The sequence below is a fragment of the Rosa rugosa genome, chromosome 1, assembly GCF_958449725.1.
Source record: "Rosa rugosa chromosome 1, drRosRugo1.1, whole genome shotgun sequence".
In the NCBI taxonomy this organism is placed as follows: domain Eukaryota; kingdom Viridiplantae; phylum Streptophyta; class Magnoliopsida; order Rosales; family Rosaceae; genus Rosa; species Rosa rugosa.
Window position 1 is genome coordinate 59,731,077 of NC_084820.1, and position 27,192 is coordinate 59,758,268.

Sequence of the window (27,192 nt, forward strand, 5' to 3'; positions counted from 1 at the left end):
TAACCTGTGGGCTAATTGTTCGTAAGTTGAGACTTGTATTGTGTTTTGGGAGTTGATATGATTCGGGGAGCAGGGTGGCTCCAGGAGTTGATGATGATGTTTGATATTAGAAGTGTAATTGTCTTTCTACAGGCTTTAGGTAGTCCATTTTTAGGGGTGACTCTGCCGAATTTTCGATAGAGTTATTCTTGAGGTGGGCCCCACAGGGTCATCTCGGATTTCAGGATGAAATTTGGGGCGGGTCCTATCAAAACACATAGTAAAATTTGAAATAATACAAACCTAACAACCTTCCAAATGGGGTTCCAATGCATAGGCCCAACCCAACTTCCACTCAAAACTGCGAGGCACGCTCGTAGTCACCTCACGCGCCACCATCAAAACTAGGGCTGGGATTTGGAACCGTAAAACCGGAGAAACCGCACCGAAAGTCTCGGTTCGGTTCTACGACATATGTGTTTGAATTTTTCTCGGTTCGGTTCATTGAGTTGTCTACTCGGTTCGGTTCCGGTGCTTGATTTTAAAACTTCCTTGGAACCGAAATACAGGTCAGTGTATAATTGGATAATAAGGCCGATGCTTATTTCTGTAAAATAGAAAGTTTCTCATGTGATCAGCCAACTTGTATGCGATCGGAATCTTATGTCATAATCTCCTATCCATTCGATCAAATTTTTTTAGGGTTATCTCTTCCCTCAAACTCTCACTCTCTCAGTCTCCATTCGATCACAAACGGAGACGACTCTGAGTCTCTGACTCTCTCACTCTCTCAGCCCTAATTCAGCAATGCTATGATCAAAACCCAGACGAGCGAGACGAACCCAGAAACATCGCGTCTTCGATTTGTGTTGGCCATCTGCGATTTGGTTGATGCAGCTCAGCCTGGGATTTGGTTGATCCGTCTTCGATTTGGGCCATGGCTCAATGTAAGCTTTCAATCCTTTCATTTTTCTCACTATACTCTCATCGCTCTGCAATTTCCCGTGAAATCTGACCACTTTTTCCTTTTCGTTTGAAGTTTGAACCCTGTCCTGCAGTGAGTGCAGTCCAGCGACTTTAGCCTGTGATTTCTTCCCATGAGCACTTCGAGTGAAATTGGTAAGCTCCAGAGTCCATGAATATTGTTTATTTATTGTTATTCCATCGTTTTGGATCTGTTGTTGACTGAGGTCTTTGTATTGGCTTTGGAAGACGATGAATTATTTTATTACTTAAGCATCTTTCCTGTAGGTGATGTCTGGGTAATGGTACAATTGTGACCATTTTCTGGGCTACAAAATCTTTTTATAATGAATTCAGTGGAAGATATAGTTCAGTAAGTATATCTGGTAGACAAATGAGTTTGGTTAATTTGTCTGGTGCATGCATCTAGTGCAGTGGTAGATATAGTTTAGTAAGTATTGATTAGCTGTGAAGTTATGCATGTTGAGATTATGTTATGATACCTTGATGATTCTTCCCTTTTGGCTATATAGCAATTAGCGGTATGTCTGAATGGAACTAATTATGCCAAACAATGCAAGTGGAAATTTTCTCAAAATAATGACATTCTACAAAATCAATTGCAGTGTCTATTTTACTAAACATGGAAAGGTTCTACATTGCCTACTGTACTTTACTGTCATTGCATAGCTGCCAATGTAGGTTTGCTTTAAAATCAATAAATCTAGCTCAATATAGTATCAAGCATTGAATTTGACCGTGGTTATGAGTTGTTCGCCACTGCTGGAGTTTCAAAGTGCATAAAAGTTTTTGACTTTTCCTCGGTATGATCTTGATTTGAAGGTGTTTTACAATTACTTTCAATAATAATGGTTTTCTATTAGAAAATGGATGCATTCATTATAGTGTACGATGCATTCATTATAGTGTACTACTAAAAGAGAGGGTAGAGAGATTATGCTATGTAGGTACTGTGAGGGGATTCCAATCCCAGTGGCTCAGACCACATGGTAGAAAACCATGGGCTTGATGATCAGTCCTGCTAACCATGTGTTGGTGGGCATCAAGATGCAGATTTTCAGTTGTAGCATATTGAAACTAAGCGAGGGCCAGTTAGCGTGCTTTAATACAATATGTCTTTCCCAACTCTTAACATTTATCTTCTGGTGATTGAATGTGCAGATGACTGCTTTGACAATGGAGAACATAACTCTGATTCTGAAGTTGCAAATGAACAATAGTCCATCTGTGGTTATGCGCAATGATGATAGAGGAAATGGTGAAGACTTCATGCTCTCAAAGCACGATTTGGCTACTGGTACAACAGAAAGTAGGAAGGAAGCTCATGAGTTTCAGTATTTTGGTTTGCTGCAAATTAATGCAGCTGCATTGTTCAAATTGGACAGTCTATTGTTTATTTTTATTTGCTGCAGTTTGCTGGGAATGTGTATTATTGCAGACTTGCTTTGACAGTTTGAGAGTTTTGAGTGTTTGATGGTTTAATGCTTTCATCAGTTTCATCTTTCATGCTTTGACAGTTTGGGAGTTTGCAGGAAATTGCTTATTTGCTATGTTGATGTTGATTGTTGAATATGTAGATTGTAGATAATGTTGAGTTTGAATGAGTGAATAGATTGTGCAATATTGAATCATTTGATTGTATGTATGGAAATCAGGAAAAGTGGAAACTGGATGCTGAAAAACAGTGTTTCTATATGGAAAAACCGAGGAACCGATCTGAGATTGGAACCAAAAAACCGAGAAACCGAGCTGGGAACCGAACTGATAATGGAATCGAGAAACCAAGAAACCGACCCGAGAATGGTCGGTTCGGTTCTATATCGGTTCTTTATAAAAAAAACAGCGGACCCGAACCGATAACCACTTGTCGGTTCCGGATCTGGGTTCAGTAAATGAAACTGCATAACCGACCCGAGGCCAGCCCTAATCAAAACTAAACTGTCGGCATGTTATCGCGTTGCAACTTGCATGCACTAGCTAGCAAAGAGTGGCATATCAACTACTTCATTTACCTTACAATAACAGTGGCATATCAGAATGTCATAAAACCAATAAAGTAGCTTTCCTAATATGATGACAACCGGAAATAAATCCAACAACACAACGTTTCATCCTGCCACTAGAAGGTAGTATACATTGTACAAAAATATATCGTTGCCTCTCTAAGGCTGAGAATGCACTCGGAGTGCACACACATGCAAATAGCCCGACTAGTCGTACAATTGTAAAGTAGGAATATATTGTTAGCCTAAGGGCTAGTTTGGGATTGCTGTGACTTTAAAAAAAAATGACTAAATTCAGTTTAGTCCCTCGAACTTTAGGGCTAAAATCACTTTGGTCCCTGACTTTTTTTTTTAATCACGATAGTCCTTGATCTTTCAAATTGCATCAATCACGTCCAAAATTTGAAATTGGCTTGAATGATGACGTCACTTGCTGAGTTGGAGCCGACATAGGGCCCCATTTTTCAGCCTTTGACCCGCCGAGAAGGGTAAAATGGACATTTCCCTTTCTATTCCCAATTCCAATCACACTCCCACCCTTCCATCTCAACTTTTCCAACCGACCACCCCAATGTCAGGCACCACCGCCGCCGCCCCACTCCAAACACCCCCCTCCTCTCTCTCTCTCTCCCTCTCCCCCCCCCCCCCCAGCACCTTCTCCGGTGCAAAACGACCACAGCTTCACTAGCAGCAAGCTATAACTGAAATGGTCAGCCCCAAATCTTCTCTCTACACCCAGAACCTCTTCGACTTCGCAATCAACCAAGAAGCCCAGAAAAGCCGCCGAGGACGGCGGTTCCGATGGTACCCAAAAACACAATCCGTCAAAACTCAATCGAATTCAAAAACCAGTGATACCATCATGTAGAGCTTGGAGAGGAGATCGATTTTCATACCTTACACAACCCCAAAGATCGCCGGAAATTGCAGATACACCTCCTCAATCAGAATTCCAAAACCTCAGTCACGGTGGTAGACTCCTCGGGCTTGGCAGAATCCGACGGCTGAGATTAATTGTTGGAAGTACTTTCTAGCAACCTCCTCTTTGAGCCGGCCCTTGGCGACCTTGTTGAAGGGCTCGCCGCCGCGGACGTACTCCATGACGAAGTAGATCTTGGCCTTGGTGGCGATTACTTCGAAGAGCTGGACGATATTGGGGTGGCGAACGCAGCGGAAGATGGAGATCTCGCGTTTGATGTGGACGATCAAACCGCCCTTGAGGATCTTCTCTTTGTCGATGATCTTAATGGCGTGGGTCGAGCTCTGATGCTTCTGGGTTTCTGTATGAAAGAGAGAGTTCGAGGAGAGAAAGCAGCTCGAGAGGAGAGAGAGAGAGATTTATTTTTTATTTTTTTATTTTTATGAATTTAACTTCAAAGGTTATTTTAGGAATTTACCCTTCTTAGGGGGTCAATGGCTGAAAAATGGGCCCCAATGTCGGCTCCAACTCAGCAAGTGACGTCATCTTTCGAGCCAATTTCAAATTTTGGACGAAATTGATGTAATTTAGAAGATCAAGGATCATCGTGATTAAAAAAAAAAGTTAGGGACCAAAGTGATTTTAGCCCTAAAGTTCGAGGGACTAAACTGAATTTAGTCCTAAAAAAAACTGTTGCTGATGTGTTGTGAGAATAATCAGCTGTGAATTAAAACAGTTTTGTGTTTGGTAAATAATATTTTTAAAAGTGCTGTCAGTACATAAAACAACTGCAGAGTGTGTTTTGATCTATAACAGCTTCTAAAAGCAACCTCTAGGCTGCTTCTAAAATTTGCTGCCAGTGACCTATAACTTTCAATTAAAGCTGCTTTTTATTTATTTACCAAATACAATAAAATCTAAAATTTTGAACAAAAGCTGATTTTTTTAAAAGTGAAGCAATCCCAAACGGGGCCCCTAAAACAGCAAACTAAAAACACAAAGTACAATGGCAAAATAGTCAAATTACCCCCTGACTTATACCATGATTGTCGATTTACCCCCTGACATTTTAATTTTGATTATTTACACCCTCACTTTACTAATTATTGCCGATTTAACCCCTACCGTTAACTTTTAGACATTTCATCCAATTTCTCCCTTAATTTAGTTAGCATGTGAGGAGCATTTTAGTCTTTTCAATTGTCTATCGAAAAAAAATTAAACAAATTAAACCAACAATCAATGTCAGATTTTAGGAGAGAGGGATATGGGGAGAGACGAAATCTGTCACCAACAATCCTTCGTTAATATGTGAGAGCTTTATTGGTCTCTTACCTTGAGTTAATATGTGCCCAAATTATGTTGGACAGTAAATATTATCCTCCATTGACAAGAGAAATGAACCTAGAATCCTCACATGCTAATCAAGCTAACGGAGAAATTAGATGAAAAATAAAAAAATTAACAGTTAGGGGTAAATCGGCAACAATTGAAAAAGTGAGGGTGTAAATAATCAAAATTAAAATGTCAGGGGGTAAATCGACAATCATGGGATAAATCAGGGGCTAATTTGACTATTTTGCCTAGTAAAATTTGAAATAATATAAACCTTACAACCCTCCAAATGGGGGTCCAAGACATAGGCCCAGCCCAACTTCCAGTCAAAATTGCGAGGCACGCTCGCAGTCACCTCACGCGCCACCATCAAAACTAAACCATCGGCATGTTACCGCGTTGCAACTTGCATTGACCACCGGTTGACGACGGCAGCCTAACTTCCAAGCCAGCGAGATTGAAGTCCGATCCATATCGCATATCAGGTCGAGGCCTCAGATTTTTTAAAGTCCCAATATATATAAGTTCCGACAAAGAGAGCAATATTTATCTCTCTCTCTCTCTCTCTGTTTTTTTTTTTTAACTCTTTTATGATTGTTCTCAAATTTATTAAACCATCTTGGGAGAATGCTTGTTTTTGAAGAGTAACATTTATTATGTTATACAACATGTCTGAAGGAATTGTGTCCTAAAACAATCATTTTGATGTAATTATTATTGTAATTATTATTAATCAAAAGGGCAAGTTTATTGTTCATTGCTTATATTTAATATTTGATTGAACAAGGTCCAAGGAATATGAGTTAAAGAGAAAGTAATCTAAAGAGTTACATGTGTGAGACCTTTACTCTTTCATACTCTTATCCTAAAAGGTTCCTAGTCATAGGATTATCACTTGGACATTGATAATCCGGAAAGACTAGCACATACTATGTATGCTCAATATGGAGGATGATATGTCTCTTGTCATTTGTGTAGAGACACTAATACAAGTATGTGGGTGCTCTTAACTTAAAGAGTACACTGAACGCGATCATTAGAGTTCTTGTATGGAGTCTTACTTACATGTCAAACTTGAACTCTAAATTGCAATAATACAAATTAGTCCTTTGACCTGAGACACCATAGTTGTCTTATGAGTGAATGGATTATCTCTTGATGATGCAATAATATTGTGTCCCTTAATGGATATAATAGATGCATTCATTGGTATAATCAATTCGGTCATGGAGACATGTGAGTGTACAATAAGGAATCTCTATCCTTAAGTAAATAAGGTGTATGTTCAAAGATGTGATTCAATGAGTCTTTGGCCAAAGCATTGAATGAGATTAAAAAGGAGTTTTTAATCACATTCTAAGAATCACATAAGAATGAAAATCACATTAGGGGATTGACATATCAATTCCATACCCCGATGATGTGATTTAGAACATAGTGTTAGAGAAGGACCGTATTGTATTGTAATTCCAATTGAATAGGTTCTTTGTCATTCTACATTAACTAGGGTAGTCATGATATGTTGCAAGACGTCACTCATGACTTGTGAAGTCCCCGAGGATTAATAAACATTTATAATCCTAATAACAAGGGAGAATCAAAAATGGAGTTTTTGATTCGTAAACAAAATAGAATGGTTTCTATAAACTTCACTGCCTTGTTAATTAGAACCTAAGAGATCGCACACCATATAAGTGGATCCTTGAGATTGTATATGAAGAAGATTAAACAAGAGTTGGTTATGACCAAATAATTAATTAGATTTATTATTTGGACATAATTAGGTTTTTCGGGTAAAACCGAACCTATTGGGCCTAAACGATTGTCGGGCTTTTCGTGTGGACTTGGGCTTCACTAAATGAGATTTAAATGAAAGCCCAAGACACATTTTTAGTGCCCAATAACAAGTATGGACCAGCCAAAATATTGGCTTTATGAAAGTCAATATTTTCTTTTAGTAATTGGAGTTATTTCCTATTATATAAAAGTGAAAGCATGGACAAAGAGAATAAGTGTGTCTCCACACTATTATTTTCAGATTTGAGAGAGAGAGAGAGAAAGAGTTCTCTCTTGGTCCATCACAAAATTAAAGGAAAGAAGAACACTTGCATAATTTCTTCTTTTCTTTCATCTTTCTTCATCTCTTGATTCACTTGGTGAAGATCCTTAGAGGCCATATATTTTTGTGGCTTTACTTGTTACATCAAAGAGAAGATTACAAGCACAAGAAGGAGTACAAGAAGGAGTTCTTAATCCAAGGTGCTTCAAGGTGGAGGAAACACACACAAGGAGAGATCAAGGAGAGGAACTTTGGTGGTTCACTTGGATCGGATTAAAATCACGCTCCAAGGGTGAGTAGAACATAAACTCCCTCTTTGTTCTTCCTTACTATGCATGCTATGTTTATATACATATCACAATAAGCCAAGATCATGGGTTAAAGGAATGAATTTTATGTTTAGTTAGTAGTTTAATGGTTAAACTAATTCCGCACTAATTAAAAAGTTTTGAAATCCATCCATTCCTTCAATGTCATGATGCGCGCTATAGAGAATTATCGCTAGCTAAAAGCTAAGAGCAACTCCAACAGCTTCCCCATATTTGGATTTTTCTCTACTTTAGGGAAAAATGAGTCTCTTTTGCTCCAACAGATTCCCTATAACTATCCCTATTTTAGAGAAAGTGAGGAAAGAGAAAATCAAATTCCCTATATTTACAGCAATCTCTAAAATTTTAAGGAAGAATATGAAGATTTTAGAGATTGCTGTAAAATAGGGAATCTGTTGGAGTTGGAGAAGAAAAAGATGCTAAAGTTTTGACATTTGCTTCCCTATTAAACATAAATTATAGGAAAGCTGTTGGAGTTGCTCTAACACACTTTACTCAAAACTTAATGAATTGCCTTTATCAAATTTTCGAGCATCTCATGCTGTACCATATAGCAAGAGAATTTAATTTCCAAGAAATGAAACGTGACCATTTATTTTCCAACTCTAATTTCTTCCCCGATCTTTTGAATGGAAGAGACCAAATGACAACGTCGTCGAACGTAATAGCATAACTCAGCAGAACTCGTGGTGTTTATTCTCATATTTATCCCAAATTTCACGCCTTGGCCTTTAATTTGCTTTATCTACTATCCCTCTCCAGGTGGACAAATGAAGCTTGGTCTGTTTCACATGCGTATATATGATGCGTCCCTTTCAAATAATGATCAAGGCTTTCATGCTCAAGCATTTCATTTCTAATGCACTTCCTGCTTCTTTACCTGACTTTGGTAGTTGGATGGCAGACTAGCTTGAACGAATACCTTATGCTTTAGTTCATCATGGAAAGCATGCATGCACTTTTTTCTTCTGCAATTGTCTATTTTATATAGCCGAGCAAAGAAAGTAAGAAACCAACGTAGATTGGATATATGGCGCACTTAGAAATTGGCGTTTTGCTCGAGTTTCACGCATTTAAACTTCACTTTCCGCAGCAACCACGTCGGCAATAGCTGGTTTTGGCTACACGGCAAGGCTGTAGTTTATGGCTACAAATTGGCCACAGGGGCTTTTCCATATGTTAATGCTATTTTCTTTTGCATTTAGACTTTAGAGTAGTTTACGGTGTGTAAGGCCATCTCCAATTCAAAGGGCTAAAAATAGCCATGGGGCTAAATTTTAGCCCTTAATTTTATACTATTAATTTATCTGACAGCTTCCGTCTCCAACCCAAAGGGCTAAATTATAGCCCTAAAATATATTTTAACATTTTGAATATGTTATATATATATATATAATGTTCTTATTTTTTAAAGTCAATTGACTTATAGTAATTTCAATAATTTTTATGATAAAATTAATTTTTTTGGTTGTATTTTGAAATGGAATAAAACTGGAATCATATTTGTAATATTTATTTTATTCATGACAAAAGCATTTAAAAAGGAACACAACAAAGTAAGAAAATGCAAACACTTGTCAGTGACCAAAGGCTAACAAAAGTTAAAAAAAAAAAAAAAAAAAAAAATTCCAACGGCTCTAACCAAAGGCTAACAAAAAAAAAAAAAAACATAACTAACGGCTACTTATAAAAAAAACAAAAAAAAAAACCATCGGCTAGCTGACGTCAGCAACTAGCCGTTGCTGACGTCATGCTCCCGTCAGCATCCACTAAAGCCCGTGGGCCACCATCAATTTGATACATTTTTTTCAAGGGCCAAAGTGCTACTCTTAGGGCTATATTTAGCCCTTTAACCCCACGTTTAGCCCTCCAATTTGGCCTTTTGGCCCTTAAGTTTTTGGGTTGGAGTCCAAAAGGGCTTTATTTTGGCCCTTTAGGAAGAGGGGTTGGAGAAAGGCCTAACTTCTCTCTCTATACACACACACGTCATGATAATGGTTATCATATTTTCATGTCATATTTTTTCCTTTTTAAAACTTCAGCCCACTCTTGATGGGATTCTAATAAATGACCCCCTAAATGGAAAACTATTACCTTACCCCCCCCCCCCCCCCCCCACTAAATACACACACCCATATTTTCATGCCATATGTACATATGTTAAATTGAAATTCTTATAAGTCTTTATAATAACCTTTTCATTGGAAACTCTCTTTCTCTCTCTCACTAAGTTTTGTTTTACAAAAATGAACAAAGCCTATTCAATCATTGGTTCATTAGGTATAATGAATGTACAATATTCAAGTGCCTGTTTTTTTGTAATTAGGATGGTATATTTGGATCGGTTTATCCGACTTTGTGTTATAAGTAAGTGTTTGTGGTTTCTGTTAGTGTTGTAACCTATTTGTAACACTTCCATTTGAAATTTTGAACGATTTGAACGGCACGTTGATAAAAAATTTCAATTCATCACGTGTCGAAAGGAAAAAAGTGCCCATGCCTCAATCATAAACAATGTGGGTGTCCATAAGCCTAACTCCAGCTCCATTGAGTGCATGCTTTGGAGGACTTCGAACACATGATTCACACCCACCTAACCAATATAGCTAGCAGAAAGCCTAAAAGTGATGAAAATGTACAATTTAAAAGATGAGAGTTGGGCCCAAATTGAATGGGGAAATTGTCCCACATTGGCACATAACTGATAAGGAAGGATGGTGTGAATCCAACATAAAAAAAAGACGCAGACATGTCCAATTTGTTAGACTTAACCGCTGTTTATTCTTTGAAATATGACAACTTAATTTCTTCAAATTTAAAGTTGATACTTTATTTTTTCTTAATGGGACGTTTGCTACAATTTGAAAGATTTAATACAACATTGCCCAAAAAAAGAAAGATTTAATACAACAACTTGCAGGTTTTAACAACAATAATATAGCTTCTTGTCAAATATGCTTATTTTGATCTAATAGCTTGTTTATGTCATGATTGGCCAAGCTATAGGGCTTTTGTCGGATGCATATTAGTGAGTTCCATGGCATGCAAGTAACTTTTATCGTATACTTTTTTGTTATCATATTTTGAAATATATTACTGTATTTAGATATTTATATCCATCACAAATTCATGTGAAATTATAGCATTTCATACAAATTTATATGTGAATACGTCAATACACATGATACAACAACGGATTAATGATTTGTGTGCATTGCGAGCATTACTATACTACTTGTCTACTTGTAGACGAAATTATCTATCCGTTTGAATATAATTGGTGGGGTCCCACTTAAATCACATAAATATATTTATTGACTTTTATTAAATTATATATTTAATTTATTTTTTAGTTCCTCAATTTATTATTCTTTGAATTTCCAATACCACCAAATCTCCGATCAATTTGAATTCCCAATACCACCAAATCAGTTTTTCTAGTAGTGTATGGTCATAACGGATGATATATACATACACGTCTTAACTATTAGTAGATAGTTCATTATTAACACGGTTCAATTTGAGTAAACCGGTCATGCAAATAAATTACTTTGTTTAATTGCAAATGAAGTAACTAATACTGTTTACGTCTATAGTTAAATGTAATATTGTCATAAAGTTTGTAGCAAAGGAGTGAACATGAAATATAGGCTTGTAAATTACAACACATGCATCATGATGCACATGCTTAGCTGACTCAACCTCCCTCAGCTTCTTCTCTCTATATATAAGCTTGTCTTGGAGGCTTATTAAATCCACCACCAAAGTAGTGAACAATACCAGAGATGGGGAATATGAAGTGCATAAGGAGGAGGTCCAAAACCATCATCCTGGTTCCATATCCAGCTCAGGGACATGTAACTCCCATGCTCAAGTTAGCCTCCGCCTTCCTCAGCCACGGCTTTGATCCGGTGCTGGTCATACCGGACTACATTCACCGCCAGATTGTCCCGAAGATTGAATCCACAGACAAGATTCAATGCATGCCAATCCCGGACGGGTTGGACAAGGACGCCCCGAGGGACTTCTTCACCATCGAGAAGGCCATGGAAAACAACATGCCTGTTCATTTAGAGAAACTTGTTCATCAACTGGATGAAGATGGAGGTGTTGTGTGCATAGTCATTGATTTGCTTGCGTCGTGGGCTATAGAAGTAGCCAACCGGTGTGGGGTCCCTGCGGCCGGGTTCTGGCCGGCCATGCTGGCCACGTACCGGTTGATCGGAGCCATTCCGGAGATGATCAGGACAGGTCTCATCTCTGATGCAGGTTAGCACCTGCTAATGCTAATTATCCTTAAGAATATATGCATGATATCATCACTGTCTTCATCATCTTCCTCTTTAATTCCCACTTGGTTTATTTTATTTGATTAGTGTTTAATTAACTTGTTAAACCTGGCGTGTTACACTGGTTGTTAGTCTGTTTATGTAAGTGGTCCAAATCTCTATGAGAAATGCTATGATAATATATAGTCAATAAATACAATTGAATATAGTAAGATACTAAGATCGATGTAGCACCATTCTGATTTAATTATCATGCAATCTGCTTCAATAAGACACATGCCATGCATATGTAAATAACATGCAAATTAATTTGCTGGGTCAACTGTGTTGGTGAGGATTATTATTCTTGGGGACACAAGTGATGCCTAATCTGGATTTTTCTAGCACACCATTTCCATCTTTTTCTCAATTGCAATTGCAGCTGGTTTTTTTTTTGTCTTATGTTGCTTGAAATTTCGGATACGTGAGTCGATCAGTTAGTTCAATTTTGTGATATAATAACAAACAATGATAAATCTAAAAATTTGCGTCTCTGAAGGTTTAGTACCTTGAAGCGTTATAAAATTTTAGGCAAAAACTTTATTGTTTAAGTTTATTTCTAAAATGTAATAACTATTACTCTAAATTATTGATTTAGGCTTCTTAATTTAGTCTTTTATTAATAGTTTAACATATAAAATAAATTGCCACTAGGTGACCTTTTGTATAAACAAATACCCCATGAGTACGTTCTACCATTGTTTCTAGCATGCAGTTGACAGTTGCAAAGTAAAAATATACTTAGCACCGGAAGGAAGGTGTGTATTGAAATTTAATTGAAGTCTTAAGACCTGAGCTTCATTTATAGACTATCAATTAACTAGACACGATATATCTGTACTCCTTGGGTAAGAGACACGTGCATAAATTAACAAACAAGATTAATTTGGTTGTTGAACAATTTGGTTGTCGAATTTTGAATGGATAGATTACTAGATACAAAGAGATAGAAAATTAAATGACAAAAAATTTATATGTATCACATTTACTGATCATATTGTTAATTGCATCTCTTATAATAATAAAATCACATTTAGAGCACTAGTGTATGCATCAGTTTTCTATAACGAAATTCACATACACAAGAGATGTGATCAACAACCTGATCCATCAGTACGTGTAATACAATTCATTTAATTGAATTAGCAAAACGAACATCCACTTATTTGATGTTTCTATGTGTTGGCAGGGTTTCCAAGGCAATTAGGTGGTACATGCTTCTTACCTAATCAACCCATGCTGTCCAGTGAAGAGCTACCATGGTTGATTGGCACTCCAGCTGCAAGAAAAGCAAGATTCAAATTTTGGACTAGAACCCTGGACAGATCAAGATCTCTCCAATGGCTCCTTGTGAATTCATTCCCAAATGAATGTTGCTTGGATGATAAGCAATCACAACATCAACAACTTGATCTTCATCAACTGGTCCAAACCACCACCCAAATCCAACAACAAGTTTACCCAATTGGTCCCTTGAGCAAGCTCACAACCACCAAAAATCCTAGCTTTTGGGAAGAAGACACAAACTGCTTAAGCTGGCTAGACAAGCAGAAGCCGAACACTGTAATTTACATCTCTTTTGGGAGTTGGGTTAGTCCCATTGGAGAAGCTAAGGTCAAAGGATTGGCATTAGCACTTGAAGCCTTGGGGAAGCCATTCATTTGGGTGTTGGGGTCTTCATGGCGTGAAGGATTACCAATTGGGTACTTAGAAAAAGTGTCAAAGATAGGCAAAGTTGTGTCTTGGGCACCACAAATGGAGATCTTGAAGCACAAAGCTATCGGATGTTATCTAACACATTGTGGGTGGAATTCAACGATGGAGGCCATCCAGTGCCAAAAGAGACTCTTGTGTTATCCTGTGGCTGGTGATCAGTTTGTGAATTGTGGCTACGTTGTAAATTTGTGGAGGATTGGGGTGAGATTAGGTGGGTTTGGAGAGAAGGATGTTGAAGAAGGATTGAAGAGGGTGATGGAGGAGGATGAGATGGGGAATAGGTTGAGGAAGTTATATGAGAGGACTATGGGAGATGAGGCTAATTCTAGAGCTGGGTCAAAACTCACCGACTTCATTGATCAGCTTAAGATGTTAACACTAGGGTCTTCTAATGGTGTCTATGATTATGATTTGTAAGTTGATATGTTTTCTAATTTGTAGACTCCATAATATTATGTCTAAAGTTTTAATATTCTGTCTAAAATTGTGTTAATTGAATTCGATCAATTGATCAAACATGTTAAAAGAATGATGGGATTACTTTCACTCATATGTTTTGATTTATTTATTCTGTAAATTAACACAAAATAATATAAAAATCTAAATATCACGTATAATAATTACACAAGTTAAATGTCATTTTTGTTGTCATAGCTGAGAGCCTGAGATCTTAGCAACATTGGAAGCGCTAGATGCAGTCAGATTGTTAATGAGTAAGTTTGAGTTAATATCCCGAAAGCATGTGAAGAATTATTACAATCTACTGACTCACAAGCTTGCTAGATCTGCGTTGTCATTAAGCTATGTGTTGCAAAGATCAAGGCCCTCTATGGCTCCATGAATTAGCAGATGGTAGCAGATTGGATGTGTTATGGGGTTTCTCGTTTGGAGAACAGTTTAGCCCCATCTTGATGTACTCCCTTTGAGTTAATAAATTTTCATTTCAGTCAAAAAGAAGTAATTAGTTTGAATGTTTTTAGACAAACTTCAAATATTTCATCATCTATTCATCTACAAGAAAAAACCGATGTCATTGACTCAATTAGCAGTTAATGTCGTAATTCGATCTCATTAAACTAAGTTCCACCACTAATATAACATATGTTTTTCAGATTAAATAAAAGTATTTTTAAAAAATATAAATGAATATAGATATTCCGAAAGTCTAAAGAGTACAAAGTATAATTGTCCTCTATTTTGTTTATATAAATAGCAAACTTTTGACAATTCTTACATTAGAGATGAACTAGTCATTGACCAAAAAAAAATACTGCTGGTTCACCATATATGTGAGTCGTGACTTGGTTATTATCTTATAAATTTATAGTCAAACTTAATACATTTTAAAATTATCATTTAAAAAGAAAATCATTATTTAAAGATATGAATATCAAACCCATTGTATCTTGATACACCTAGATGACTAAATGATTTTTTTAGTAATTATTAACAAATGATTTCGATTATAAAACTGTAAGATTGAAGATTCACAATTCACAACTACAATAAAGCGTATCTGTAACCCTAAAATTTGTACTTTCTTCTAGCCAAAAACAAATTGGTAGTTCCCAAAAATGATATCTATCCTAATATCCTATAAAGAAGCTGAGTAGCTCTCATCTTATTTTGCATTTTATAAAGCACACCCATATTTTTTCGATTATTATCTTTATTATTTTCAAAGTTATTTATAAAAGGCACACAACAATATACCAGAGTGACTTTTTCATTTTCCAATCAAAATTTTTATATTCAGTTGCATATCTTGTAGTTCATCCAATCCTCTGTTTGGTTGCTGAGAAAAGCCGACAAGAGAAACCTTTGATTTCGGATCTTCCTTGTTTGGTGGTTTGCTGCCGTGGATTGGAATATTGCAGCTCAAGAAAGCAACCACAATCTCCTAAAAGCTGAGCTGAGAGGTACACACCAAGATTGAAATGGGGGGAAAGGAATTGTATTAAAGATTTCATCTTTAGTCATTTTACTAATATCCCACCAACTAAACTGAGTTTCAGGTTCTTTTTCGTCTTGACTTAGTCTTTAATTCATTTCTATGTATGTTGCTTGTTTTGAATTAATCTGAGAATGTAATCAGAAAAGGTGATCAATTTGTGGACTGATTCAGAGAAGCTGTGTTTGTATGAATTAGTCTACTTTTTGTGACCTTCATATTGTATTTCTAGTTTTGTGGACTAATTCAACTCGGGTAAGATTTGTTCTTATAAGGATATGATGAAAGGAGCAAACTTTTTCATTTCATTTCTTACCATAATTGTTGATCACTAGTCATTAGTCCATAAGTTGTTGCGAAAGTTTTGGGGGTCCTGGCTTTTTGGGTAGTTTTTACTTGTTCCATTTTTGGCTTTGGTTGGGTGTTTTATGTCGAATTTAGTTGGGTGAATTTTTGGGTCAATCTAATATCGACATGTTTTTGCAGGGGTGTGTGAGCTGTTTGTTTAGTTGGGTAGTATGAATGGAAGCTATAGCAATGCAAGTGCGAGCTCAAGCTCGAGTTTGAATAGCAGCTCTCATGATACCGAGGATGACCTGACCATTGCAACTGTCTTGGCAGAAGAGGAAAAGCAGAAAAGTGATGGCAGGCTGGGGAAAAGACTCTCCCACTTAGATTCGATTCCGGTATGTTGGTCGATAATGTTTCGTCTTTCCTGATCAAGAGATAATAGAAGTGTGGCACCTTAACGTGCCTTGCGTATGTGTATATACTGGAGCGTATGTATGTATGGAAGGGAAATAGTTTATATGTGCTTTTGATGGAGAAAAGAGTAGGACACTAGGATGGTTCCAGAAATTGTTTTTGGTTTGGTTTTACGCAGAGTAAAACCATATCACATTTATTCTTTAATTTAATCAAACTAAATTGTAGTGAAATGCTCCAAGTCTGTCATTGCACAAGAAATTGGTACATGTAACATGATGGTCATTCATGAAGTACCCCTCTGCCCTTTCCCCGATCATTGGCGTTGCTTTAAGTCTCAAATGTTTTGGTTTTTGTTTACTCTATCATCTAACTACCTAGAGGGAGGGGAGCAGGAGGTGGTACCTGTTAAGTCAGAAGGCATATGAGTCTGTGCAGGTGTGGGGGGTGGTTGTGATATTAGTTTGTAAATTCTAATTGTTCTTTTTCCATTGTAAATGAGCATCATCTACTTCTTGCGTACACAGTTGATAGGTGTATGTGTTAGGATTGGGCACACCTTTCACTTGCTACATTATAGGTGTATCTGTTAATTCCTTGATTCGTGCTCCCTCAGTGTGCAATGCATGATTTAGTAATCTTCATTGACCTTGTTGCTAAAATAGGAAAAAGTATAAAGCTTTCTCGGTATTAACTGGATGTATATGTACTCATTGGTTCACTTTCTTTGCAGCACACTCCCAGGGTGAATGGGGAGATACCTGACGTGAATGATGCCACTCAAGACCATAAGAGGCTTTCAGAAAGGTAGTAGTTCACTGAACCTTTCTTTTAATCAGCTTATACTACATCATGAATTAGTTATTGTAGTTTGGTCCTAGCTTTGCTTTTCTGCTTTGGGTACTTTAATTGGGTGAACAATGCAAGATCTAGCTCTTACCAAGCAGCTGGCCTAATACCTGGGTTCGCACTGGCTGATTCTATAGCAGAAAAATAACCATAAATTTGGAATATACTAGGTAATAATGTTTGTTAATTTATTCAGGTTGGCTACCTATGATCTATCTGAGCTGCAAATTGAGGGTGATGGAAATTGCCAGGTTTAAAAATACTAGAAATATATGTCACCTCAGTTTATTTGTTTGCTTGGGTCAAGTCAAACATACTGCACATATGATTTGTAATATATTTAGTTAACATGATGCAGTTTCGAGCAGTAGCTGATCAGTTGTTTCGCAATCCGGATTACCATAAGCATGTTAGAAAGCAGGTTATAAAGCAGGTATGGCTGATCAAATGCATTTAGTTCATTCCTTATGTTAGCTCTTTCCCCTGATGGGCACTTCTTTACCTTGGTTTAGTTACTGTTAGGCTTGATTGGCTTTGGAAATTGTTTCCTTGAGCAATTGTTTAAATTGTCTTGATATAATTGAGGATTTGCAAATCCTATTACCTGGATAGTGTGGTGGGCGTATGATTCTGTAGAGTAGCTCTAGGGTAGCCATTTATTAGTCTCTGTCTTTCCTTTGATTTTCAATTTCAAATGAAAGATTACTTCTGATGCATGTATCTTCATAGTGCGCATTTATTTATACATTTGTCTTTTGTGTTTCAGTTAAAGCATCACAGAAAACTCTATGAAGCTTATGTCCCGATGAAGTACAAAAGTTACCTGAGGAAGATGAAAAAGTTAGATATCTTCTTTCATGCCTATTGATTTTTACTGTAAAATATGAGACACTGTTGCATTTGTCTCTAATTGTTACTTAAAGCTAACCTAATTATATATTTTAAAATATGTAAATGTTACTAGAAAAGGGGAATGGGGAGATCATCTGACCCTACAGGCAGCTGCTGACCGAGTAAGTTCCAGCTCTATGCAATTTCAGTTTTTTATATGTTCTGAGGTCATTTTGTGAAGATGCTTACTTTCTTCATCACTTGAACCATTTATTTGTGAAGGCATGGTTTGGATGATCTTATGTTCCATGTAATTGTTCCCTTGCATCTAGATGAGAAGTGAATTGTATTGTAATCATAAGAAGTGAGGAAATGGTGGACCGCAATTAATAAATTAGCATCACTGATCATAAATACTTGGTCCGCACTGCAAAACCTCACTTAGTTTCAGGTTTCGATTCCATTCACAGGCCTGAAATGCACTTCTTTGTTGTCTACTTTCCATCGAGTAATATAGTATCATTCTGCAGAAATCACAATCCAAGTTGATCTTTGTTTCATTTGTTTACAGTTGTGATTTAATAGTCAACCTGTAATTCTGATTAGAATGAAGTACAGATTCATAAAACATAATGTCCTGTTGATTTTTTTTTTTATTCATTGATGGTTTTGTTATTTCCCGCTCTATAGATATTTCCACAGTGATTGGCTTCTAACGCCTTATGGTTTTGTCTGTAGTTTGGAGCCAAAATTTGTTTAATCACCTCTTTTCGGGATACTTGCTACATTGAGATCCTTCCTAAAGACGGGAATCCTACCCGAGGTATATCTCATTTGCTTACTTCATCTTAACAAATCTAGTCAGGCTGCGTTGAAACTTGAAAGAGAATGCATAACGCATAACGCATAACAAATGTCAGTTTCTGTTCAACCTTTGTGTTATATTGGGATAGTAAAACTTCCAAGTAAAAATCAGTGAGGGTTCTTTTGTTTTTGCTTCAAACTTGAGCACCCTTTTGTGTTTTTTTTTTTTCCAGAGCTTTGGCTGAGCTTTTGGAGTGAAGTGCATTACAACTCACTATATGCTACTGCAGGTGATGAACTAAACTGCTATTACTCAAATATCTTATTTACAGTTTTGTTTCTTTTAGACAGTTTGGATATAGTACTAATTTTACTATCTATTTACAGATGTTCCCACAAGAAGTCCCAGAAAGAAGCATTGGCTTTTCTAGACTGAATCAGCAAGCAGACAGACCATGATGTAAATTAACAGGACTTCGATTTATTTGTTTCAAATTTTACCGGAGCAAGTTAAAAGATAGAACTTAGAATCAGATATCTGTATATAGAAGTTGCATCTTAAAGGATCCCATAGCTCTTCTAAAATTTCTGTCTTTGTTACCACAATTCTGTATGAGGAGCATGACTTGACTAAGTCAACTCTGTAAATTTGGGATTCACATCTTAAAAACTTACTACCCTCCGTATGAGTTACAAAAGGCCGGTTTGGTTTACCTTCTCACTCAACTCTGAGGTGAGTTTAAGATAGACTACAGACAAAATTCTATTGACTCTTCATGCGTGCAAGACTTGTCAAACATTCCGGTTCAACATTTGAAAGATGCTGGCAACTTTTTCATGTATATGTACCACCCATATAGACTAGACAAAATTCTGTTGACTCTTCATGCGTGCAAGACTACATTTCTTTCTTCATTTTCGCTCGCTTTGTATTTTATTTTTATTTGATAAAATAAAGTAATTTATATACAACAACAACAACACCAGCACTACTAATCTATTGTGAGTTGAATTCACGATCTCTCACTTAATTATGTCACTAGATTAGATGGTACTGGATGCTTGCCTAGCATTTTGCTTTTTGAAAATAAACTTAATTTATTTATTTTTATATAAATACACAATACATCATCAAAAACTTGATGCAAAGTGTGAAATGACATGGATGGAAATTCACTAACCTCGATTTCAACAAAATTTACGAAACTTTTACGATACTATGAATATGAAGTATTACTATTTATGATTAAAGAGATAGTAGCCCGAATTTCAATACTCTAAAATCATTATATATACCCTAAAAACGCTTTCCTCAAACTTCTCCTTTTTTTTTTGAAAGGCAAACTTCTCCTTTTTTGTTTTTTTGTTTTTTGTTTTTTTTTTTAAAGTGACCCCCCCTAGGCGTGTTGCCAACTCCAAAATACGTAACAAACACCTATGACAACCGTTGGCACAACATCACCCAGCGTCTACCTGACCACCACGTGTACATCCCGCCACCTGTCTCTTCCTAATTGGCTGTGCCCCCGCTTCACTTGCCACGTAAGCATTCCTCGTGTTCTTCCCCATATATATAAAGCCCTCGAAATTTCCAGCGTTCACTGAGAAAGTTCTTCCCTTTTGCTTTCGTTCATCTTCGTCAACCTCACCACCGTTTCTGCAGTCTTCTGGAGAATGCGATCTGCACATTTCTACTGGTCAGTCTCTCTCTCTCTCACCTCTTTCAATTTTCGACTATCTGTTCGGATTTGTATTAAGCTTCGTTTGTTTTCCGAGAAAATGTGAACACTGGTGTAGAAACAAACCGGTGCTGAAGATTGATTTTTCATTTTATTTTTTAATTTCGCGGAGACATTGATTTGAATTGAAATCTGTGTTACTTTAACTTAGTGGAAATGGTGTGAATTTTGGTGATTTATTATTTGTTTTTGTGTTGTAATCAGAGAGGAAGATTGAAGTCCTAGGGTTTAGTGATGCAATCTAGGATGGCGTCGATCTTATTCAAGCTAGGGTTTTGCTTATCCGTGCTATGCCTTGTGATTTCGCCTGCCCAATCCGCGGTTATGAGCATAGATCTAGGCTCCGAGTGGCTCAAAGTTGCGGTAGTGAACCTAAAACGAGGGCAGAGCCCGATTTCGGTTGCTATTAATGAAATGTCGAAGCGAAAAACCCCAGTCTTGGTTGCCTTTCACTCCGGTGACCGCCTTATGGGTGAGGAAGCCGCAGGGTTGGTTGCTCGGTACCCGGAGAAAGTGTTTTCTCAGGCAAGAGAGTTGATTGGGAAGCCCTTCAGTCACGGAAAGAGCTTTTTGGACTCGTTGTACTTGCCATTCGACATTACGGAAGATTCTAGGGGAACTGTGAGTTTCAAAATTGATGACAAGGTCAGTACTTACTCGGCTGAGGAACTAGTGGCTATGATCTTGGGTTATGCTGCTAATTTAGCTGAGTTTCATTCGAAAGCGGAAATAAAGGATGCCGTTATTACTGTTCCCCCCTACTTTGGACAAGCTGAGCGGAAGGGGTTAGTCCGGGCGGCACAGTTGGCTGGAATCAATGTTCTTTCTTTGATAAATGAGCATTCTGGTGCTGCATTGCAGTATGGGATTGATAAGGATTTCTCAAATGAGTCGAGGCATGTCATTTTCTACGATATGGGCACCAGCAGTACTTATGCAGCACTTGTATATTTCTCGGCTTATAATGCCAAGGAGTTTGGAAAGACTGTGTCGGTCAACCAATTTCAGGTAAATTTCAACCTATTTTGAACTATGTTCCAAAATGTAATAGTTTGAGCCAATGCATTTACTGGGTAATGTAATGCTTCCATGAAGCACATTTTATACATGATAGACTGGTTTGACCTCAAAATCCACATTGATTTGAATTTGAAGAAAAAAGAAAAGAAATGTTAACATAACAAGAAAAATTAAGTACTTGCATCCATGTTTTTGTTACCTAAGGAAGTATAGGTTTATATAATCCGCATGCCATATGCAATTATCCGAGTCATTTTCATTAGTTTTCCTTCTACATATTTTTACACAAGGTTGACTTGAGAAAAGTCTTGGAAACCATCAATCAGCTTTATCCCCTCTCCATACTTTGTTGCTCACAAAGTCACAGTTTATACAGATTTCTCAGCACTCTAAGCCATGTGCTTAATTTGTTTGTTCAGGTCAAGGATGTCAGATGGAACCCAGAACTAGGGGGTCAGAATTTGGAACTACGGTTGGTTGAGCATTTTGCAGATGAGTTCAATAAACAAGTGGGAAATGGGGTTGATGTGAGGAAGTCTCCAAAAGCAATGGCTAAATTGAAGAAACAGGTGAAACGCACAAAAGAAATTCTGAGTGCAAACACAATGGCTCCAATATCTGTTGAATCTCTTTATGATGATCGGGACTTCAGGTTGGTGGAATATTTTTGGATCTCTGTTCAAAAGTTTTATCAACATTATTTTACTTTTATTTGTTAAGTCAGTGGAATGAATGGGGTGAAGAGAGGTCATGTGGTAGTGGTTTTGTCAATTCTGTCATTTAACTATATGTATAATGATATACTTGTTGATAGATGCCTTTGCTGCCATTTTTAAAACATTAAGCAACTATTACTTTTTCCCTCACATGCTTTGGCTTGGTTTTGCATATTATATGCTTCTAGATCTGCCCTTCTAGAGTAATGAAAAATCAGCCATGTCAAATGTCTAAATTTACATATCTTTTCACCCTGTGCTCTGGCATTTTGGTCATGATGTTGTTTATGGTGATATCCCCCCAAAATATCCGTGCATGATATTTGTTTCGCTTCTAGGAGCACCATAACTCGTGAGAAGTTTGAGGAGCTCTGCGAAGATCTGTGGGAGAAATCACTTGTACCTGTTAAAGAAGTGCTTAAGCATTCTGGTTTAAAGGTGGACGAGTTATATGCAGTGGAGTTGATAGGAGGTGCTACCAGAGTGCCAAAATTACAGGTTTGAACTATTTTCCCCAGCTATTGGAGTCAGAATCTATTCTTCCAGTAATAAAGATGCACAATGCATTACATGAGCGAATGCCATCTAATGGGTATATAGGCCATATCCTGACATCTGGTTTGTTCAGTGTCTGGTTGTTGTCATGAAGTCTAGAAGATATATTGCTGTAGTTTGGTGAATAAGTTAATTTCACTTCCAAGTGTACTTGATCATTCTGTCTCTGTCCAAATTGCTGATCAATACTCCAATTACTAGCAGATTGTGCTTTGGCATCATATGTTACAGTTTCAGTTTTTGTGCCCTCCTCTCTCTCTCCCTCTCTCCACCCCCCCTCCTTCCTCCCTCCCCTCCGTTTGCATATCTTGAAATATTATTGTTTCCCAGACAGACCAGTAATGATAAATTCTTGTCTTCTGATGGTTTGCTCCATCACTTTGATATTTGTTCTTGAGTTGCATCAAATTCATTTTTTATATATTACAAAGTTTGATCATGAGATGATATTATCTATTTCTTTCAAAACAGGCTAAGCTTCAGGAATTTCTTGGAAGGAAAGAGTTGGACAGACATCTGGATGCTGATGAAGCTATAGTTCTTGGTGCCGCTTTGCATGCTGCTAATTTAAGCGATGGAATCAAACTGAATCGTAAGTTAGGAATGGTTGATGGTTCATCCTATGGGTTTGTGCTTCAGTTAGATGGCCCTGATCTTCTGAAAGATGACAGCACTAGACAGTTACTCGTACCGCGAATGAAGAAACTCCCTAGCAAGGTGAGTTACATTGGAGATACAAAATTCAATGAAAGGTTTTTATTGCATTAGTATTCCTTGCTAAGCTTCTCTCTGTTAAATGATAGATGTTCAGATCCTTTACCCATAGCAAAGATTTTGAGGTTTCACTAGCATATGAGAGTGAAGCTCTTTTACCCCCTGGTGCCACCTCTCCTCTATTTGCCAAGTATGCTGTGTCGGGATTGACAGATGCAAGTGAGAAGTAAGGTTTTATTTTATTTTATTATTTTTTCCAAATTTTATGGCGACATGATTTATGTTGCAATGTCTATGAGCAGTGACACCGTGTGTCCACTCTAAACCATCAGATAGACACTGACCTTATTACACACTTGTCTTCTCTCTTAGGTATGCATCCCGGAATCTGTCTTCCCCAATCAAAGCAAGTCTGCATTTCTCTTTGAGTAGAAGTGGCATTTTGTCATTTGATCGTGCAGATGCTGTAGTTGAAATAACAGAATGGGTAGAAGTTCCTAAGAAGAATCTGACAGTTGAGAATGCAACTACTGTTTCCCCCAACATATCGAGCGAAACTGGTGCTCAGAACTCCTCAGCAGAAAGTAATGACAACTTGAAAACTGATGATGGGGGAAACAGTAACGCATCCAACACTACTGTAGAAGAACAAGGTAGCGCCGATCTTGGTATTGAAAAGAAGCTGAAGAAGCGGACCTTCAGAGTTGCACTGAAGGTAATTGCCTTACGCTTTGTGTTTCTGACAGGCCATTAGGAGGCCACTAAATGTATAAACAAGCTAACTGCCTATATCATTGATTTTGTTATTTGATCTGTTTTTCTTTTATCTAGATTGTTGAGAAGACGGTCGGACCAGCGATGGCTCCTTCAAAAGAATCTCTTGCTGAAGCCAAACGTAAATTAGAGGAATTAGACAAGAAGGATGCAGAGCGGAGGAAAACTGCAGAGTTGAAAAACAACTTGGAAGGATACATATATGCTACTAAAGAAAAGGTGCGAACTTTTGCTTTTCTCAGCCATTGATAAGTAACTTCTAAGCCTTTTTCTTCTTCTTCTTTGCTTTTGTTTATAAGATGTTGATGTTTCTAGTTTTCCTTTTATAATTTAACATATTGGAATTTCTTATAATTCCATCTATTACTCACTTACTCAGTTAACCTAAGTTGGATATGCAAGAGGACTGACTTGACCATTGTTATTTATTAGATATCATGCCCTCAGAATTTTATTTTGATAAGTTTATTTATACTATGCTCTCATGGAAATTATCTAGTACTCGTAGTATTTCAATTCTTGATTCTACCCTATATGTTGATTATAACAATACACAACTTTCTTATTTCAGCTTGAAACATTGGAGGAACTTGAAAAGATTTCAACTAGTGAGGAACGCCAAACCTTCATTGGAAAGCTTGATGAGGTTAGAATTTCTTCCAGAACCCAAAAGTTGACTGGATCATATACATCTTATTTAATTTTTTAATCTAAACTTGTTACGTTTTTCTTAGGTGCAAGAATGGCTCTACATGGATGGCGAAGATGCTACTGCTTCAGAGTTTCAGGAACGTCTAGATATGCTAAAAGCTAATGGTGACCCAATATTCTTGAGGTATTGTTCCAATATAATTTGCAGAGATTAACTGAACCAAAGCTTGTGTCAAGTTGATGCAATGTATCTAATCTGATATTCTTGGGTACAGATTTAAAGAGCTCTCTGCACGGCCAGAAGCAGTGAAACACGCTCGAAAGTACCTTGTTGAGCTGCAGCAGGTACTTCAGACTGTTATTGTGTATGTATGCTTTTGAGCCAAAAAAGGCTAGTGAGAAAAGATGATAACGATAGAATTCAGATAATGTCACCTAATTTTCATTTGTTCATGATAGTAAATTAATAATAGAACCACTAGTATAATGTATAGAATCTTTCTTTTCTTGAATTTGTCTGCTTGCCCCAGAACTTTTTCATGTGAAAGATGCAAGTACGATCCGGTCAATCACCATTCAATATTGAAAGAGCTCTTATACCATAAAACTTAGAGCTTTGCAGTATATATCTGTATGGTTTTGGTGAACTATGAGATCATGGCAAGGATTAATCTTTACCATCATGATTATTTGCAGATTGTGAATGGCTGGAAGTCCAACAAATCTTGGCTTCCGAAAGATCGGATCACTGAGGTACTTGGATCATATCTAACCGAACTCAACTCTTCATGGTTTTGTAAGTATTTGACTTCTATATGAGTGGCCTCTGATGCCTAAGTGTGGGATATTCGTGTGTTTTCTAGGTTTTGAGTGATGCTGATAAGTTGAAGACTTGGTTGGATGAGAAGGAGGCTGAACAGAAAAAGTATGTTTGCCATTGGTGTAATTATTTCTCTCCACTTTCTTGTGTTTATGCCATTATGCATGTACATATAATCACACATGTAGATGCATTACAAATTATGTGATATAAATTTTGGTTCAACTGCAAAAAGAAAAAAAGAAAAAAAGAAAAAAAGAAAATATATAATTATATATATATATATATTTTTTTTTTTTTTTGTGGAACAATGGAGTAAACGGAAAGGAAAATGAGCCACAGCGAAGGGGAAATAAAAGAGAAGTTTACTATTAGAAAAACTGGGGATTCTCAAGGGCACTTCGTTGCTGTCCAAAGATGCACTTTATCTATTCTTTATATATTCAGGGGACTTGTAAATCCTCCCAGTTTGTAGGATTTTTTTTTTTTTTTTGTCAAAAAAGAAAGATGAACTTTTTAGCTATTTTAATTGAGTCTGGCTACTGAATGATGTTGTGGTTGTTCCCTTTAGAAAAATTCAACCATCCCTGCAAGTTTATATGACACTGCTTCCCATTTGCTTGACCCTTGTTTTGTTTGTTGAAGGACTCCTGGATTTAACACGCCAGTTTTCACATCCGAAGATGTATACATGAAGGTGTTTGATCTGCAAGAAGAGGTACTGTTGTAATTATGTTTCCCGATAAATGAAAATGTAATTTACAAGCTATCTCTCTACGAATGGTTGCAGTCCTTTTACATGCCATTGTTTTTATTAATTTATTTTATATATATCTAGGTTGACAGCATTAACAGAATTCCCAAGCCAAAGCCTAAAATTGAGAAACCGACGAGCAATGACACAGAGAGCACTGGAGAAAAGCCTAAAGACTCAAACATGACTTCTGAAAGTTCCTCACAAGACGACAAGACTGGGTCAGAACCTGAGGGCCATGACGAGCTATGATCTAACTTAACTGACATGTCGATTAGCATTATTATCATCTGCCTTCCCAATTAATGATCGTGGATTGGCATCTCTCTAGAAGGGAGAAACGTGCCTGCAATTTATGGACAGTAGAAAAGAGCAGCTCCTCTTCAGTTGGGTGCTTATCTAGCTTGATATGGTTGGGTAGTTGCTCAAGAACATCTCTCTTGGTTCTTTAATTATACTGCTATCGTATACGAACATTACAAGAGGCACTTATGGTTTTATCATATTGCCTCGTTAAAAGTTTTGATCATTGTTATATGTTCAGCTGACAATATGATAGGGATTTTGCTGTCAAGAAAGATTGTATCATCTTATTTGAGAAAATATGTAGCTCCTTTTTAGTATGATACTTGTGCTCTGGTAGTGGTCTATTTTCTC

The 27,192-nt window shown here is 37.1% G+C and overlaps 3 protein-coding genes and 1 long non-coding RNA gene across 6 annotated transcripts; all 4 read left to right on the forward strand.

Moving 5' to 3' along the window:
- The first annotated feature begins 559 nt into the window (after window positions 1-559).
- Window positions 560-2,469, forward strand: LOC133743258 (uncharacterized). Its single transcript, XR_009863020.1, has 3 exons — window positions 560-926; window positions 1,019-1,098; window positions 2,125-2,469. It is a non-coding gene; the product is annotated as an uncharacterized LOC133743258 (long non-coding RNA).
- Window positions 2,470-11,351: 8,882 nt separating this feature from the next.
- Window positions 11,352-14,202, forward strand: LOC133743265 (UDP-glycosyltransferase 82A1). Its single transcript, XM_062171133.1, has 2 exons — window positions 11,352-11,877; window positions 13,126-14,202. The coding sequence occupies exons 1-2, from the start codon at window positions 11,394-11,396 to the stop codon at window positions 14,067-14,069; spliced, it is 1,428 nt and encodes a 475-aa protein (XP_062027117.1). The 5' UTR covers window positions 11,352-11,393; the 3' UTR covers window positions 14,070-14,202.
- A 1,039-nt stretch (window positions 14,203-15,241) lies between these two features.
- Window positions 15,242-19,474, forward strand: LOC133725789 (OVARIAN TUMOR DOMAIN-containing deubiquitinating enzyme 11). Of its 3 annotated transcripts, none has more exons than XM_062153170.1 (10): window positions 15,242-15,667; window positions 16,090-16,289; window positions 17,042-17,115; window positions 17,354-17,408; window positions 17,516-17,590; window positions 17,924-17,997; window positions 18,122-18,170; window positions 18,727-18,811; window positions 19,026-19,082; window positions 19,180-19,474. In XM_062153170.1, the coding sequence occupies exons 2-10, from the start codon at window positions 16,122-16,124 to the stop codon at window positions 19,221-19,223; spliced, it is 681 nt and encodes a 226-aa protein (XP_062009154.1). In that variant the 5' UTR covers window positions 15,242-15,667; window positions 16,090-16,121; the 3' UTR covers window positions 19,224-19,474. The 3 variants fall into 3 exon arrangements, with proteins under 3 accessions (XP_062009154.1, XP_062009153.1, XP_062009155.1); XM_062153169.1 differs by having other exon boundaries at window positions 15,252-15,571; XM_062153171.1 differs by lacking the exon at window positions 15,242-15,667 and adding an exon at window positions 15,809-15,988.
- A 906-nt stretch (window positions 19,475-20,380) lies between these two features.
- LOC133725790 (heat shock 70 kDa protein 17) lies at window positions 20,381-27,158 on the forward strand. The gene is made up of 15 exons (XM_062153172.1): window positions 20,381-20,489; window positions 20,738-21,539; window positions 21,971-22,203; window positions 22,606-22,765; window positions 23,294-23,539; window positions 23,626-23,762; window positions 23,909-24,251; window positions 24,368-24,529; window positions 24,882-24,956; window positions 25,045-25,145; window positions 25,237-25,306; window positions 25,658-25,714; window positions 25,825-25,886; window positions 26,427-26,499; window positions 26,620-27,158. The coding sequence occupies exons 2-15, from the start codon at window positions 20,766-20,768 to the stop codon at window positions 26,785-26,787; spliced, it is 2,661 nt and encodes an 886-aa protein (XP_062009156.1). The 5' UTR covers window positions 20,381-20,489; window positions 20,738-20,765; the 3' UTR covers window positions 26,788-27,158.
- Window positions 27,159-27,192: the final 34 nt, after the last annotated feature.

Bases quoted from the DNA above. Each gene is read 5' to 3' on its own strand.
- LOC133743265 (XM_062171133.1), top strand. From the start codon at position 11,394: ATGGGGAATATGAAGTGCATAAGGAGGAGGTCCAAAACCATCATCCTG. The intron at 11,878-13,125 runs GTTAGCACCTGC...ATGTGTTGGCAG, and splicing joins AGGTCTCATCTCTGATGCAG to GGTTTCCAAGGCAATTAGGT.
- LOC133725789 (XM_062153170.1), top strand. From the start codon at position 16,122: ATGAATGGAAGCTATAGCAATGCAAGTGCGAGCTCAAGCTCGAGTTTG. The intron at 18,171-18,726 runs GTAAGTTCCAGC...TTTTGTCTGTAG, and splicing joins TACAGGCAGCTGCTGACCGA to TTTGGAGCCAAAATTTGTTT. The intron at 18,812-19,025 runs GTATATCTCATT...TTTTTTTTCCAG, and splicing joins AGACGGGAATCCTACCCGAG to AGCTTTGGCTGAGCTTTTGG.
- LOC133725790 (XM_062153172.1), top strand. From the start codon at position 20,766: ATGCAATCTAGGATGGCGTCGATCTTATTCAAGCTAGGGTTTTGCTTA. The intron at 24,252-24,367 runs GTAATTGCCTTA...TCTTTTATCTAG, and splicing joins CCTTCAGAGTTGCACTGAAG to ATTGTTGAGAAGACGGTCGG. The intron at 25,715-25,824 runs GTACTTGGATCA...TGTGTTTTCTAG, and splicing joins CGAAAGATCGGATCACTGAG to GTTTTGAGTGATGCTGATAA.